General features: G+C 41.0%; 1 protein-coding gene across 3 annotated transcripts in view; it reads left to right on the top strand.

The window, feature by feature from the left end:
• Positions 1–18,944, top strand: part of LOC139755984 (uncharacterized) — a 522,691-nt gene that overhangs the window by 430,728 nt on the left and 73,019 nt on the right. Inside the window, exon 6 of one of the 3 annotated variants that reach the window (XM_071674885.1) lies at positions 8,969–13,416. The exons of the other annotated variants lie outside the window; for them this stretch is intronic. Coding sequence (XP_071530986.1) covers positions 8,969–9,280 — 312 coding nt within the window. The 3' untranslated portion in view covers positions 9,281–13,416. Of the gene's footprint in view, positions 1–8,968; positions 13,417–18,944 lie in introns of those variants that run through there. 3 annotated transcript variants of the gene reach the window in all.

The raw sequence follows: 18,944 nt of genomic DNA, 5'->3' as shown, positions 1-18,944 counted from the left end.
AGTGAACTCTAGATTGATATGGGTAAAACTGAAAGTGGATGGAGAGAGATGGGTGATTATTGGTGCATATGCACCTGGGCATGAGAAGAAAGATCATGAAAGACAAGTGTTTTGGGAGCAGCTTAGTGAATGTGTTAGTAGTTTTGATGCACGAGACCGGGTTATAGTGATGGGTGATTTGAATGCAAAGGTGAGTAATGTGGCAGTTGAGGGAATAATTGGTGTACATGGGGTGTTCAGTGTTGTAAATGGAAATGGTGAAGGGCTTGTAGCTTTATGTGCCGAAAAAGGACAAGTGATTGGGAATACCTGGTTTAAAAAGAGAGATATACATAAGTGTACTTATGTAAGTAGGAGAGATGGACAGAGAACGTTTTGGATTATGTGTTAATTGATAGGCGCGCGAAAGAGAGACTTTTGGATGTTTAATGTGCTGAGAGGTGCAACTGGAGGGATGTCTGATCATTATCTTGTGGAGGCGAAGGTGAAGATTTGTGGGGATTTTCAGAAAAGAACAGAGAATGTTGGGGTGAAGAGAGTGGTGAGAGTAAGTGAGCTTGGGAAGGAGACTTGTGTGAGGAAGTACCAGGAAAGACTGAGTACAGAATGGAAAAAGGTGAGAACAAAGGACGTAAGGGGAGTGGGGGAGAAGTGGGATGTATTTAGTGAAGCAGTGATGGCTTGCACAAAAGATGCTTGTGGCATGAGAAGCGTAGGAGGTGGGCAGATTAGAAAGGGTAGTGAGTGGTGGAATGAAGAAGAAAGATTGTTAGTGAAAGAGAAGAGAGAGGCATTTGGACGATTTTTGCAAGGAAATAATGCAGATGACTGGGAGATGTATAAAAGAAAGAGACAGGAGGTCAAGAGAAAGGTGCAAGAGGTGAAAAAGGGGGCAAATGTGAGTTGGGGTGAGAGAGTATGATTAAATTTTAGGGAGAATAAAAAGATATTTTGGAAGGAGGTAAATAAAGTGCATAAGAGTAGGGAACAAATGGGAACTTCAGTGAAGGGGGCTAATGGGGAGGTGATAACAAGTAGTGGTGATGTGAGAAGGAGATGGAGTGAGTATTTTGAAGGTATGTTGAATGCGTTTGATGATAGAGTGGCAGATATAGGGTGTTTTGGTCGAGGTGGTGTGCAAAGTAAGAGGGTTAGGGAAAGTGATTTAGTAAACAGAGAAGAGGTATTAAAAGCTTTGCGGAAGATGAAAGCCGGCACAGCAGCGGGTTTGGATGGTATTGCAGTAGAATTTATTGAAAAAGGGGTGACTGTATTGTTGACTGGTTGGTGAGGTTATTTAATGTATGTATGATTCATGGTGAGGTGCCTGAGGATTGGTGGAATGCTTGCATAGTGCCATTGTACAAAGGCAAAGGGGATAAAAGTGAGTGCTCAAATTACAGAGGTATAAGTTTGTTGAGTATTCCTGGGAAATTATATGGGAGAGTATTGATTGAGAGGGTGAAGGCATGTACAGAGCATCAGATTGGGGAACAGCAGTGTGGTTTCAGAAGTGGTAGAGGATGTGTGGATCAGGTGTTTACTTTGAAGAATGTATGTGAGAAATACTTAGAAAAGCAAATGGATTTGTTTGTAGCATTTATGGATCTGGAGAAGGCATATGATAGAGTTGATAGAGATGCTCTGTGGAAGGTATTAAGAATATATGGTGTGGGAGGCAAGTTGTTAGAAGCAGTGAAAAGTTTTTATCGAGGATGTAAGGCATGTGTACGTGTAGGAAGAGAGGAAAGTGATTGGTTCTCAGTGAATGTAGGTTTGCGGCAGGGGTGTGTAATGTCTCCATGGTTGTTTAATTTGTTTATGGATGGGATTGTTTGGGAGGTGAATGCAAGAGTTTTGGAAAGAGGGGCAAGTATGCAGTCTCTTGTGGATGAGAGAGCTTGGGAAGTGAGTCAGTTGTTGTTCACTGATGATACAGCGCTGGTGGATGATTCGTGTGAGAAACTGCAGAAGCTGATGACTGAGTTTGGTAAAGTGTGTGAAAAAAGAAAGCTGAGAGTGAATGTGAGTAAGAGCAAGGTTATAAGGTTCACTAGGGTGGAGGATAAGTTAATTGGGAGGTAAGTTTAAATTGAGAAAAACTGGAGGAAGTGAAGTGTTTTAGATACCTGGGAGTGGACTTAGCAGCCTATAGTACCATGGTAGTGGAAGTGAGTCACAGGGAGGGTGTGAAGGTTTTAGGAGCATTGAAGAATGTGTGGAAGACGAGAACATTATCTCGGGGAGCAAAAATGGGTATGTTTGATGGAATAGTGGTCCCAAAAGTGTTAATAGTTGCAAGGCTTGGGCTATAGACAGGTTTGTGCTGTGGAGGGTGCATGTGTTGGAAATGAAATATATTGGGATAATATGTGGTGTGAGGTGGTTTGATCGAGTAAGTAATGTAAGGGTAAGAGAGATGTGTGGTAATAAAAAGAGTGTGGTTGAGAGAGCAGAAGAGGGTGAGCTGAAATGGTTTGGACACATGGAGAGAATGATTGAGGAAAGATTGACAAAGAGGAGATATGTGGCAGAGGTGGAGGGAACAAGGAAAAGCGGGAGACCAACTTGGAAGTGGAAGGATGGAGTGAAAAAGATTGTGAGTGATCAGGGCCTGAACATTTAGGAGGGTGAAGTGCATGCAAGGAATAGAGTGTATTGGAACGATGTTTTATACCCGGGTCAATGTGTTGTCAGTGGATTGAACCAGGGCATATGAAGTGTCTGGGGGTAAACCATGGAAAGGTCTGTGGGCCTGGATGTGGAAAGGGAGCTGTGGTTTTTGTGCATTACATATGACAGCTAGAGACTGAGTGTGAACGAATGGGACCTTTTTGGTCTTTTCCTGGCACTACCTCGCTGGAGGGGGGATGGGGGGTGCTGTTTCCATATATGGCAGGGTGGCAACTGGAATAGATGAAGGCAACATGTATGAATATGTACATTTGTATGTATGTATATGTCTTTGTATATATATGTATGTATATGTGCGTGTATGAGTATATATATATATATATATATATATATATATATATATATATATATATATATTTATTTTTTTTATTTTGCTTTGTCGCTGTCTCCCGCGTTTGCGAGGTGGCGCAAGGAAACAGACGAAAGAAATGGCCCAACCCACCCCTATACACATGTATATACATACACGTCCACACACGCAAATATACATACCTATACATCTCAATGTACACATATATATACACACACAGACACATACATATATATCCATGCACACAATTCACACTGTCTGCCTTTATTCATTCCCATCGCCACCTCGCCACACATGGAATACCATCCCCCTCCCCCCTCATGTGTGCGAGGTAGCACAAGGAAAAGACAACAAAGGCCCATTCATTCACACTCAGTCTCTAGCTGTCATGCAATAATGCCCGAAACCACAGCTCCCTTTCCACATCCAGGCCCCACACAACTTTCCATGGTTTACCCCAGATGCTTCACATACCCTGATTCAATTCACTGACAACATGTCAACCCCAGTATACCACATCGATCCAATTCACTCTATTCCTAGCCCGCCTTTCACCCTCCTGCATGTTCAGGCCCCGATCACTCAAAATCTTTTTCACTCTATCTTTCCACCTCCAATTTGGTCTCCCACTTCTCCTCGTTCCCTCCACCTCCGACACATATATCCTCTTGGTCAATCTTTCCTCACTCATTCTCTCCATGTGCCCAAACCATTTCAAAACACCCTCTTCTGCTCTCTCAACCACGCTCTTTTTTTTTCCACACATCTCTCTTACCCTTACATTACTTACTCGATCAAACCACCTCACACCACACATTGTCCTCAAACATCTCATTTCCAGCACATCCACCCTCCTGCGCACAACTCTATCCATAGCCCATGCCTCGCAACCATACAACATTGTTGGAACCACTATTCCATCAAACATACCCATTTTTGCTTTCCGAGATAATGTTCTCGACTTCCAAACATTCTTCAAGGCTCCCAGGATTTTCGCCCCCTCCCCCACCCTATGATTCACTTCCGCTTCCATGGTTCCATCCGCTGCCAGGTCCACTCCCAGATATCTAAAACACTTTACTTCCTCCAGTTTTTCTCCATTCAAACTTACCTCCCAATTGACTTGACCCTCAACCCTACTGTACCTAATAACCTTGCTCTTATTCACATTTACTCTTAACTTTCTTCTTTCACACACTTTACCAAACTCAGTCACCAGCTTCTGCAGTTTCTCACATGAATCAGCCACCAGCGCTGTATCATCAGCGAACAACAACTGACTCACTTCCCAAGCTCTCTCATCCACAACAGACTTCATACTTGCCCCTCTTTCCAAAACTCTTGCATTCACCTCCCTAACAACCCCATCCATAAACAAATTAAACAACCATGGAGACATCACACACCCCTGCCGCAAACCTACATTTATTGAGAACCAATCACTTTCCTCTCTTCCTACACGTACACATGCCTTACATCCTTGATAAAAACTTTTCACTGCTTCTAACAACTTTCCTCCCACACCATATATTCTTAATACCTTCCACAGAGCATCTCTATGAACTCTATCATATGCCTTCTCCAGATCCATAAATGCTACATACAAATCCATTTGCTTTTCTAAGTATTTCTCACATACATTCTTCAAAGCAAACACCTGATCCACACATCCTCTACCACTTCTGAAACCTGCTCTTCCCCAATATGATGCTCTGTACATGCCTTCACCCTCTCAATCAATACCCTCCCGTATAATTTCCCAGGAATACTCAACAAACTTATACCTCTGTAACTTGAGCACTCACACTTATCCCCTTTGCCTTTGTACAATGGCACTATGCAAGCATTCCGCCAATCCTCAGGCACCTCACCATGAGTCATACATACATTAAATAACCTTACCAACCAGTCAACAATACAGTCACCCCCTTTTTTAATAGATTCCACTGTAATACCATCCAAACCTGCTGTCTTGCCGGCTTTCATCTTCCGCAAAGCTTTTACTACCTCTTCTCTGTTTACCAATTCATTTTCCCTAACCCTCTCACTTTGCACACCACCTCGACCAAAACACCCTATATCTGCCACTCTATCATCAAACACATTCAATATATATATATATATATATATATATATATATATATATATATATATATATATATATATATATATATATGTGTATTTATATATTTTTTTTATACTCTGTCGCTGTCTCCCGCGTCTGCGAGGTAGCGCAAGGAAACAGACGAAAGAAATGGCCCAACCCCCCCCCATACACATGTATATACATACGTCCACACACGCAAATATACATACCTACACAGCTTTCCATGGTTTACCCCAGACGCTTCACATGCCTTGATTGAAGTCACTGACAGCACGTCAACCCCGGTATACCACATCGCTCCAATTCACTCTATTCCTTGCCCTCCTTTCACCCTCCTGCATGTTCAGGCCCCGATCACACAAAATCTTTTTCACTCCATCTTTCCACCTCCAATTTGGTCTCCCTCTTCTCTCGTTCCCTCCACCTCCGACACATATATCCTCTTGGTCAATCTTTCCTCACTCATTCTCTCCATGTGCCCAAACCACTTCAAAACACCCTCTTCTGCTCTCTCAACCACGCTCTTTTTATTTCCACACATCTCTCTTACCCTTACGTTACTCACTCGATCAAACCACCTCACACCACACATTGTCCTCAAACATCTCATTTCCAGCACATCCATCCTCCTGCGCACAACTCTATCCATAGCCCACGCCTCGCAACCATACAACATTGTTGGAACCACTATTCCTTCAAACATACCCATTTTTGCTTTCCGAGATAATGTTCTCGACTTCCACACATTCTTCAAGGCCCCCAGAATTTTCGCCCCCTCCCCCACCCTATGATCCACTTCCGCTTCCATGGTTCCATCCGCTGCCAGATCCACTCCCAGATATCTAAAACACTTCACTTCCTCCAGTTTTTCTCCATTCAAACTCACCTCCCAATTGACTTGACCCTCAACCCTACTGTACCTAATAACCTTGCTCTTATTCACATTTACTCTTAACTTTCTTCTTCCACACACTTTACCAAACTCAGTCACCAGCTTCTGCAGTTTCTCACATGAATCAGCCACCAGCGCTGTATCATCAGCGAACAACAACTGACTCACTTCCCAAGCTCTCTCATCCCCAACAGACTTCATACTTGCCCCTCTTTCCAAAACTCTTGCATTTACCTCCCTAACAACCCCATCCATAAACAAATTAAACAACCATGGAGACATCACACACCCCTGCCGCAAACCTACATTCACTGAGAACCAATCACTTTCCTCTCTTCCTACACGTACACATGCCTTACATCCTCGATAAAAACTTTTCACTGCTTCTAACAACTTTCCTCCCACACCATATATTCTTAATACCTTCCACAAAGTGGCAGATATAGGGTGTTTTGGTCGAGGTGGTGTGCAAAGTGAGAGGGTTAGGGAAAATGATTTGGTAAACAGAGAAGAGGTAGTGAAAGCTTTGCGGAAGATGAAAGCCGGCAAGGCAGCAGGTTTGGATGGTATTGCAGTGGAATTTATTAAAAAAGGGGGTGACTGTATTGTTGACTGGTTGGTAAGGTTATTTAATGTATGTATGACTCATGGTGAGGTGCCTGAGGATTGGCGGAATGCGTGCATAGTGCCATTGTACAAAGGCAAAGGGGATAAGAGTGAGTGCTCAAATTACAGAGGTATAAGTTTGTTGAGTATTCCTGGTAAATTATATGGGAGGGTATTGATTGAGAGGGTGAAGGCATGTACAGAGCATCAGATTGGGGAAGAGCAGTGTGGTTTCAGAAGTGGTAGAGGATGTGTGGATCAGGTGTTTGCTTTGAAGAATGTATGTGAGAAATACTTAGAAAAGCAAATGGATTTGTATGTAGCATTTATGGATCTGGAGAAGGCATATGATAGAGTTGATAGAGATGCTCTGTGGAAGGTATTAAGAATATATATATATATATATATATATATATATATATATATATATATATATATATATTTTTTTTTTTTTTTTTTGTCGCTGTCTCCCGCGTTTGCGAGGTAGCGCAAGGAAACAGACGAAAGAAATGGCCCAACCCACCCCCATACACGTGTATATGCATACATCCACACATGCAAATATACATACATACACAGCTTTCCATGGTTTACCCCAGACGCTTCACATGCCTTGATTCAATCCACTGACAGCACGTCAACCCCGGTATACCACATCGCTCCAATTCACCTTATTCCTTGCCCTCCTTTCACCCTCCTGCATGTTCAGGCCCCAATCACACAAAATCTTTTTCACTCCATCTTTCCACCTCCAACTTGGTCTCCCTCTTCTCCTCGTTCCCTCCACCTCCGACACATATATCCTCTTGGTCAATCTTTCCTCACTCATTCTCTCCATGTGACCAAACCATTTCAAAACACCCTCTTCTGCTCTCTCAACCACGCTCTTTTTATTTCCACACATCTCTCTTACCCTTACGTTACTTACTCGATCAAACCACCTCACACCACACATTGTCCTCAAACATCTCATTTCCAGCACATCCATCCTACTGCGCACAACTCTATCCATAGTCCACGCCTCGCAACCATACAACATTATTGGAACCACTATTCCTTTAGGGAGCGGGGGGCTGGAAATCCTCCCCTCTCGTTTTTAATTTTCCAATAGAAGGAACAGAGAAGGGGGCCAAGTGAGGATATTCCCTCATAGGCTCAGTCCTCTGTTCTTAACACTACCTCGCTAACGCGGGAAATGGCGAATAGTATGAAAAAAAAATATATATATATACATTTGAGTAGTTGGGCCATTCTTTTTCTGTTTCTTTGCACTACCTTGCTGGTGCAGGAAACAGTGATTAAGTATAATAATGATAATGATAATATTAATGTTCATTAGGTGTTACCAGACTCTACATGCTCGCAGGCATGCTGTGATGGAAAGGTCATCTTTGGTGAGGCTGTGTCATGAAGTATAGTCTTTTCAAAGGACTTCTCCAAAGGAGTTTACAGGCTTGGGGTGCAGGAGCATTTCAAAAGGTACAGGGTAATACAAGGACTCTTTTATTGAAACTGGTCCTTGGGTAATCTCAATAAATGAAGTATGCATGCAATTTTGGCATCCTTATTATCCCAGGATATTTCCATCACGCCTAGAGCTTCTTACATTATACCCACTTTTGCATAACTGTCTGTATCATCTTCCCTTCCATCATGCCTCTAGCTTCCTTTACATGAATACAGTACCCAATTACTCATTTTTGACCAGGTGACATAAATCTTCCAATTCATTCCTTTTATGCTGATTCCCTCTATACATTACCAGTTCTTTCACTACATTTCTATATCAGCTGTATATTTTATATTTCTATACTCCTCATTTATCTGCATCTCCACCAACATAATATGGTACCACTCAAATATCTGTTATAGTTACTTGCACTTTTTGAATCATCATTCTCAGTTTTTAAACTTAAATCTAACTGGAACATTGCATGTGCTGAACCACTCCCTTTGTTGATGCTAATGATACTGAAGTGATATTTTTCTTTAGTAGTTTTATTAATTTCTTAGGCAATTTCATTTCCTTTATACCTATGTCAGATATTGCTGATAGTGATCCCCCTTCACATTACATAAATTGAATCTCTTACTTTTGGTTCATTCAATAATCATCTTACTTCATTTCCTGAATTTCCTTTACTTGTGTCTCCTGGCCTGCTTCTTTATTTTGTATACTTTAGTGCATAATGTAAATGGATAATGACTCTTTTTTTTTTTATAAATGCTTTTAAGACCTACATAACTCCTTGTTCCTTCAGACAGTTCTTATTGTAGGAAGCAAAACTTTACTGTCTGGTACTTATTACATGAATTATGTTGTCTTGTATTGGGAATTTAAGGTCACTTTCCCTCACAGGTGGAGTCAAAGAGGATTCACCAGAACACAGATGGAAGAGGTACCAGTGGCAAGATTCATCAGTGTTCTTATTGTGAATACTCCACAATGAAGAAAATTCACTTGACCAAACACATACGTATTCATACTGGAGAAAAGCCTTATTCATGCCCATACTGTAATTTCCGGTTTTCTCAGAAAGAAAGTCTGAAACCACACATACGTACTCATACTGGCGAAAAACCATTTGCTTGTACAGAATGCTCCTATCGTGCTACTCAGAAAAGTACTCTAGTCAGTCATATTTTGAGCATTCACAGGAAGGATAATTAGTGCATGTTATTTGTGATCATTTAAGTATTCACTCTGGTTAAAGTGAAAAGAATGATAGATGGTAAGTATCAAAATGGAAGACACTAAGTGGTTGTGTTTCACAATGTGCTGGACTTACAACTGTTTCTAATTATGACACTGCAGTTAAGGTGCAAACATGGCACACTGCCTTGGATTTATGAAACAGAGTTGAAGACTCTAGTCCATTCTGCTGTAAATACACAATCTCACCCCTAATTAGTTCTTCTGCTCACTCTTTCATAAATGTATCTATTCTAACAGTGCCTCCCCCCACAGCAGCTCTTTCTAAGCATAAATACTGGTACCTCAACAAAGCTGACTGGAATAACTTACGTAACTTCTTTTCTGACTTTTCTTGGGTAAATTACTGTTTCTTATGTGGTGATGCTTCTGTCTCTGCCAAACACACAGCAGAGGTTATTCTTGCAGGAATGGAAGCATTTATCCACTCTTCCTCCAAGACGACCTCTTCCTCCAGTCCATGGTTCAACCGTTCCAGTTCTGAGGCCATTCAGGCAAGGGATCAAGCATATCAGGCTTAGAAAAACTTTCCTTCCTCTGGCTCCCATCCAGTTTTTATCACTGCTCATAATTGCTGCAAGCATGTTATCCATGAGGCAAAGCATTCCTTCATTCAAAAGAAGTGCGATAAGCTTTTCTTGTCATCCACTGATAGGTCTTTCTGGTCTTTAGCTAAGGGCATCTCTAACAACTTCTGTTGCTCTACCTTCCCTTCACTTTTGCTCTGACTGTACTATCACTGTCTCTCCAGTAGACAAAATAACTCTCTTCGCTTCCTGTTTCTCCTCTAACTCCTCCCTGGATGACTTTAACATTCCTTCACCCCCTGATGTTCCTCTTACTAACTCTATGCCCCCTCTCGTGATCTCTTTTTGGACTGTCCGAAAAGCACTTCTTTCTCTGGAAACAAGTAAGGCTTATGGTCCTAATGGTATCCATCCTCATTTACTGAAAGAGTGTGCCTCTGAACTTGCACTTGTGCTTGCTCGTCTGTTCTGTTCTGTTTAAAAACCAAAACTTTTCCTTCTCCTTGGGAGCATGCATTGGTATATCCCATCCCTAAGAAGGGTCACCATTCTGACCCCTCTAGCTATGGACCTATTGCTTTGACATCTACCATTTCTATTCTTTGAATTCCTCTTTAACTCTCATAACCTTAAACACCTCAAAAATCAGTGTTCTCTCTGATGACCAGTATGGCTTCCATTAGACGAAATCCACTAGTGATATTCTTTCCTATCTTACTAATGTCTGGTCATCATCCTTGAAAGATTTAGGGGAGACATATCTAAGGCTCTTGACAGGGTGTGGCATTGGGATTCAACTTTAAGCTCCCCTCTTTTGGCTTCCCTCCCTCACTTTGCTCTTTCATATCTAGCTTCCTCTCAAACTGACTTATATCTGTGGTTGTTGATGGAGCAGCCTCCTCCTTTTCTCCATCAGCAGTGGTGTCCCTCAAGGTTCTGGCCTGTCCTCTACACTTTTTCTCCTTTTTTTCAACGATTTCCTGTCCTCCTCAAATAATCCAGTGCACTCATATGCTGATGACTCAACAGTGCATTAATCCACTTCCTTCAAATCATACCCTCCTTCTCTCACTCAGTCTTAATCTAGTCTTGACATAACCTCCTCAATAACTCAGCCTTGGACAGAATATCTCAATGGTGTAGACAAAATCTTGGTAAGTTTAATGCCTCTGTGACCCACTTTCTGATCTTCTCAATGTTGAAAACTCCTCACAACCCTTGCCTCTCCTTTGACAGTTCAGTAATTCCACCTCTTGACTCAATGAACATACTTGGCATTACTGTAACATCCACTCTTTCTTGGAAAACCCACTTTACTGGAATAGTTAAGTCTGCCTCCAAGAAACTGGGTCTTCTTTTTATACGTCAAAGTTCTTCTGAACAGTTGCTCCTTTTATACAAGGGATTGATTTGTCCTTGTATGGAGTACTGCTTTTACATTTTGGGTAGTGATAGCTCTGCATACTTACTTGACAGAGTTGAGTTGAAAGCAATCCACCTTATAAACTGTCCCAGTCTAACTCCCAAACATGACCCCCTTGCCCTGTGCCACATTGTTGATTCACTTTTCCTTTTCTTTTTATTTTTGTTATTATACTTTGTCGCTGTCTCCCACGTGAGCAAGGTTGTGCAAGGAAGCAGATGAAAGAATGGCCCAACCCACCCACATACACTTGTATGTACATAAATGCCCACACATGCACATATCCATACCTATACATTTCAATGTATACATACATATACATACATAGACATATACATATATACACATATACATACACATACATGCTGCCTTCATCCATTCCCACTGCCACTCTGCCACACATGAAATGGCACCCCCCTCCCCCCGCATGCGTGCGAGGTAGCACTAGGAAAAGACAACAAAGGCCACATTCGTTCACACTCATTCTCTAGCTGTCATGTGTAATACACTGAAACCACAGCTCCCTCTCCACATCCAGGCCCCACAAAACTTTCCATGGTTTACCCCAGATGTTTCACATGCCCTGGTTCAATCCATTTACAGCACGTCAACCCTGGTATACCACATCATTCCAATTCACTCTATTCCTTGCATGCCCTTCACCCTCCTATATGTTCAGGCCCCGATCGCTCAAGATATTTTTCACTCTATCCTTCCACTTCCAATTTGGTTTCCCACTTCTCCTCATTCCCTCCACCTCTGACGCATATATCCTCTTTGTCAATCTTTCCTCACTCATTCTCTCCATGTGACCAAACCATTTCAATACACCCTCTTATGCTTTCTCAACCACACTCTTTTTATTACCACACATCTCTCTTACCCTTTCATTACTTACTCAATCAAACCACCTCACACCACACGTTGTCCTCAAACGTCTAATTTCCATCACATCCACCCTCCTCCACACAACCCTATATATCGCACATGCCGTACAACCATATGACATTGTTGGAACCACTGTTCCTTCAAACATACCCATTGTTGCTCTCCGAAATAACGTTATCACCTTCCACACATTCTTCAATGCTCCTAGAGCCTTTGCCCCCTTCCCCACCCTGTGACTCACTTCTGCTTCCATGGTTCCATCCGCTGCCAAATCCACTCCCAGACATCTAAAACACTTCACTTCCTCCAGTTTTTCTCCATTTAAACTAATCTCCCAATTTACTCCTCCATCTACCCTACTGAACCTAATAACCTTGCTCTTATTCACATTTACTCTCAGCTTTCTCCTTTCACACACTTCACCAAACTCAGTCACCAACCTCTGCACTTTCTCACCCGAATCAGCCACCAGCGCTGTGTCATCAGGGAACAACAACTGACTCACTTCCCAAGCCCTCTCATCCATACAGAATGCATACTTGCCACTCTCTCCAAAACTCTTGCAGTCACCTCCCTAACAACCCCATCCATAAACAAATTAAACAGCCACGGAGATATTACACACCCCTGCAGCAAACTGACATTCTCCGGGAACCAATCACTTTCCTCTCTTCCTACTCATACACATGCCTTACATCCTCAATAAAAACTTTCACTGCTTCTAGCAACTTACCTCCCAGACCATATACTCTTAAAGCCTCCCACAAAGCATCTCTATCAACTCTATCATATGCCTTCTCCAGATCCATAAATACCACATACAAATACATCTGTTTTTCTAAGTATTTCTCACATACATTCTCCAAAGCAAAACCTGAACCATACATCCTCTACCACTTCTGAAACCACTCTGCTCTTCCCCAATCTGATTCCCAATTCCCCAAGCCTTGGCCTTCTTAATCAATACTCTCCCATATAATTTCCCAGGAATGCTCAACAAACTTATGCCTCTGTAATTTGAACACTCACCTTTATCCCCTTTGCCTTTGTACAGTGGCACTATGCATGCATTCTGCCAATCCTCAGGCACTTCATAAACCATACATGCATTGAATATCCTCACCAACCAGTCAATAACACAGTCACCCCCTTTTTTAATGAATTCCACAGCAATACCATCCAAACCCACTGCCTTGCCGGCTTTCATCTTCCGCAATGCTTTCAATACCTCTTTTCTGTTTACCAAATCATTCTCCCTGACCCTCTCATGTTGCACACCACCTCAACCAAAATACCTTATATCTGCCACTCTATCATCAAACACATTCAACAAACCTTCAAGATACTCAATCCATTCTCCGTCTCACATTACCACTACTTGTTATTTCCTATCCATTAGCCCCCTTCACTGATGTTCTCATTTGTTCTCTTGTCTTACACACTTATTTACCTCCTTCCAAAACATCTTTTTATTTATATATTTTATTTATTTTGCTTTGTCACTGTCTCCCGCATTAGCGAGGTAGTGCAAGGAAACAGATGAAAGAATGGCCCAACCCACCCACATACACATGTATATACATACACATCCACACACGCAAATATACATACCTATACATCTTAACGTATACATATATATACACACACAGACATATACATATATACACATGCACATAATTCATAATGTCTGCCTTTATTCATTCCCATCACCATCCCGCCACACATGAAAATAACCACCCCCTCCCCTTAAAGGTGCGTGAGGTAGTGCTAGGAAAAGATAACAAAGGCCACTTTCATTCACATTCAGTCTCTAGCCGTCATGTGATAATGCACTGAAACCACAGCTCCCTTTTGACATCCAGGCCCCACAGAACTCTCCATGGTTTACCCCAGATGCCCTGGTTCAATCCATTGACAGCACGTCGACCTCGGTATACCACATTGCTCCAATTCACTCTATTCCTTGCACGCCTTTCACCCTCCTGTATGTTCAGGCCCCAATCACTCAAAATCTTTTTCACTCCATCTTTCCACCTCCAATTTGGTCTCCCACTTCTCCTCGTTTTCTCCACCTCTGACACATATATCCTCTTGTTCAATCTTTCCTCACTCATTCTCTCCATGTGACCAAACCATTTCAACACACCCTCTTCTGCTCTCTCAACCACACTCTTTTTATTACCACACATCTCTCTTACCCTATTGTTACTTACTCGATCAAACCACCTCACACCACATATTGTCCTCAAACATCTCATTTCCAGCACATCCACCCTTCTCTGCACAACTCTATCCATAGCCCACGCCTCGCAACCATATAATATTGTTGGAACCACTATTCCTTCAAACATACCCATTTTTGCTTTCCAAGATAACGTTCTCGACTTCCACACATTTTTCAATGCTCCCAGAACTTTCGCCCCCTCCCCTACCCTATGATTCACTTCTGCTTCCATGGTTCCATCTGCTGCTAAATCCACTCCCAGATATCTAAAACACTTCACTTCCTCCAGTTTTTCTCCATTCAAACTTACCTCCCAATTGACTTGTCCCTCAAGCCTACTGTGCCTGATAACCTTGCTCTTATTCACATTTACTCTCAGCTTTCTTCTTTCACACACTTTACCAAACTCAGTCACCAGCTTCTGCAGTTTCTCGCACGAATCAGCCACCAGTGCTGTATCATCAGCGAACAACAACTGACTCACTTCCCAAGCTCTCTCATCCACAACAGACTGCATACTTGCTCCTCTTTCCAAAACCCTTGCATTCACCTCCCTAACAACCCCATCCATAAACAAATTAAACAACCATGGAGATATCACACACCCCTGCCACAAACCTACATTCACTGAGAACCAATCACTTTCCTCTCTTCCTACACGTACACATGCCTTACATCCTCGATAAAAACTTTTCACTGCCTCTAACAACTTGCCTTCCGCACCATATATTCTTAATACCTTCCACAGAGCATCTCTATCAAGTCTATCATATGCCTTCTCCAGATCCATAAATGCTACATACAAATCCATTTTTATTCTCCCTAAAATCTAATGATACTTTCTCACACCAACTCTCATTTTCCCTCTTTTTCACCTCTTGCAACTTTCTCTTGACCTCTTGCCTCTTTCTTTTATACATCTCCCAGTCATTTGCAGTATTTCCCTGCAAAAATCATCCAAATGCTTCTCTCTTCTGTTTCACTAACAAGCTTACTTCTTCATCCCACCACTCACTACCCATTCTAATCTGCCCACCTCCCACCTTTCTCATGCCATGCGCATCTTTTGCACAAGCCATCACTGCTTCTCTAAATACATCCCATTCCTCTCCCTTTCCCCTTATGTCATTTGCTCTCATCTTTTTCCATTCTGCTTTCAATCTCTCCTGGTACTTCCTCACACATGTCTCCTTTCCAAGCTCACTCTGACCACTCTCTTCACCCCAATATTCTCTCTTCTTTTCTGAAAACCTCTTCATATCTTCTCCTCTGCCTCCACACGATAATGATCAAACATCCGTCCAGTTGCCCGTCTCAGCACATTAACATCCAAAAGTCTCTCTTTCACGCCTATCAATTAACATGTAATCCAATAACGCTCTCTGGCCATCTCTCCAACTTACATACATATACTTATGTATATCTCTCTTTTTATAGGTATTGATATAGTTTTTGCTCCCAAGAGCTAGCTGTTTTTGTGCACTTACCACTAGCTAGACCATGCAATACCCAGCATGCTGCTGCATTACATGCTTATTGTTTGGCCAACAGCAGCTCAAGGGTGGTCAGTTTTGATACCTGCTTCTTTCCCTATATCGAAGCTCTGGAACTCTCTACCTTCTCATTCTTTCCCAGTAACTATGATATAACTTATTTCAAGACAGGATTTTCACTTTCTCAAAAATTCGTAAATACTTTCCCTAGTCTTGTCCTTTGTACACGATTAGAGCCTTCTACAGAAAAAATAAAAAGTTACCCGCTCCAACTTTGTTTTTGTACATCACTAATATTTTACAGTATATGGCTACATGAGAAAAGTACATTGATATGTGGTAGTAGATGAGGCATGCAAATAAACAACCCACACTGTAACATTACATGAACTTTAATGGTTGTCACATCATACATTTATTGCCGTACAGTTGATGCAAATGAAAAAGATAGTACTGTCTCTGTATTGAACAACAATGATGGTTATATAAAAGTAGCCCCTGCTTACCATGGTCCTTCTTAATGAAATTTCATTTTAAAGCAGTTGAGATATTAGGGACCTCAGTCTGTTACAATAATACCTAATCTTGTTTAACTTAATTCATCTTTTTTTTGTTGATGAACTAGTAATGAATGGAAGGCAAAGAATGTAGAAACTAAAGCCTGAAATAGAAAAGTAAAAAAGATAATATATGTCAAGGAAAGTAAAGAAAATGAGGTGATTAGAAGAAAATAAATCATATTTAAAAGGAAAGTAACAAGGTGATTAATGAGAGTACAAGAAAGGTATGATATTGTCAAGAACTGATTAGGGGTGATGACTCTTGCTTCCATCACCACCTCTGCCACCCTCACCCACATGACCCAGTTTTTAAATGGGTTATGATATTATTACTGTACTACAGCTACTATATAACCAAACAGTAAATTATTGGTGCAAAAAAGTCATTTAAGCACTCCTCCAAAACAACAGAAACAATCTATGCAACACCTTATATATATGACTATATACAGATACATAGATCACATAGAACAAATAAGATCCCAAATATGAAAGATCGTAAATTTGAATTAGAAGGTTTCTGAGATCTTTCATAGTCCCTATTGATGTGGTAAATTTTCTGTATTACTGGGAATGGCTGAAATCTCTAAAGCTATACTCCTTGGAGTGCTGACAGAAGAGGTATATCATCGTCTAAACTTGGAAATTCCTAGAAGGTATGATTTCCAAACTATGTTCAAAAATAACATCTTACTGGTATGACAAGCATGGAAGACTTTGTAAAATACTAACGCTGAAATCAAAGGTGCAATGGGCACAAAATAAGAGAATGCCTTAAACACCTGATGCCTAAGACTCTTCAATACCTTGCCTGCTCTCATCAGAAACACCATGGAATGCATAGTAGAGAAGCTTAAGAATGCACTTGAAAAGTATATGCAAAGTGTGCTGGACCATCCAGGCTGTGGGGTTATGTGGGCCTGTAAACTGGAGCTTCCAACAGTTTGGTCAACTGCTGACCCAACCCAACAGCCTGGGTTCAGCTTGGATTGTGGGGAAAGAAGACTTCCCAAGACTTCACTAGGCAGTTCTAGAGTAATATATTGTTTAAAAGATTTTACCATGGAACACATTTCAGTTTATATAATAAGAGATCTATGGGAAAAACATAGTTTGCTTGATATAACTATGCTTAATGTGACACTTTCTGTGAATACATCTGCAATGTTAGCAGTGAATTCCTGTATCTTAATAATCTGTATTGGTGAAAATGAAAAGTAGGGGCCACAGGGCATTCCTATCTCTTTTGCTATCACCTCTTGTGCATCTTGCTGCACCTATCCTCACTTCCCTTCTATACAAATTTGACTAACTTTGCATTTTCTTACCCAATGTATCTCATAATGTCTTACCTCAGATGTGTCAGGTTGCCTCCTGCCTTCCCACATATCACCTTCTCCCATGTTGTTTTGTGTGTCACTTCATTGCATCTTTCATATATCACATGACCTCCTTCTCTATCATTTCTTTCTCTGAACTCTAAGTGCCTTTTTCAGTGCCAGTAAATTCAGTTTGCATCAAAGGCCAGATTCACACTGTAGCCCACTAAGTTCAGAACATCATCAAATTTCAAAGTTCAATAAAAATTGCTGTTTGTCTGAAACATCACATCCAGAACAAATGTAGATGCAAATATGCGGTATAAGATTAGATATAAGTTGACTTTATTTCCAAAGATTAGAAAGTATTAGAATTATGGAATGAAAATGATAGAATATCTCATAAAAGTACCACATAAAGAATCATCTATTTCACTAAGAAGCTATATCACAGAGGAGTTACAGCATCTACATATACATCTTATCAAAATAGTAACCATAGAATGAGGGCTTACCACTTAAAATTTTTGATTAAATTGTATTCAACTACCAAAGAGTCTAATTACAAGAATTTGCTCATGCTAAATGAGTACAAGTGGACTGAGGAAATGAAGTGTCGACTATGCCCAGAGTTAAGGCTCTAAGGATTAGCACTGACAATGATTCAGAAAAAATTCTCAGAGATGTCAATTGTGCAATGTGTTGAGGTTTACCCCAATATTTTTCAGCTTCTGGGTATTATATTATGAAAGTTGAATCCATATCAGGAGGGGGTTCTCACACATTTTCTAATCACTAACCTTCTAGATTCACACGAAGGGATACTTAGATATGCTGATAACCATCCCTCCTCTTATATTAAGTATTCACTTCACATGCCAAAGCATCTGTCATTCCTTCAAACATATATTTTTATTTCTCATAATGAAAGTAGTTATTGACTGCATCATATGCAATGTTGAAGCCAGTATGCAGAATTCTTTGGCATGTTTTGAGCATTATTGTTAAGTCTTTTACCCATGAAGGTGTTAAGGAAATAAATGGCAAATGTATGAAAAAGACTTACTTGTTTCACCTTATTTTGATTATAGAAACATGATGAATAATACAGTTGATATGTATGTAATATCAGTTTTTTCTTGTGACTGCAGACACTTGTAGATGAAACGTTAAAATTACCCAGCTATC

Source organism: Panulirus ornatus, chromosome 20, assembly GCF_036320965.1.
Source record: "Panulirus ornatus isolate Po-2019 chromosome 20, ASM3632096v1, whole genome shotgun sequence".
Classification (NCBI taxonomy): domain Eukaryota; kingdom Metazoa; phylum Arthropoda; class Malacostraca; order Decapoda; family Palinuridae; genus Panulirus; species Panulirus ornatus.
The sequence above is the reverse complement of the archived record's forward strand: the minus strand, read 5'-3'. Positions and strand labels throughout refer to the sequence as shown.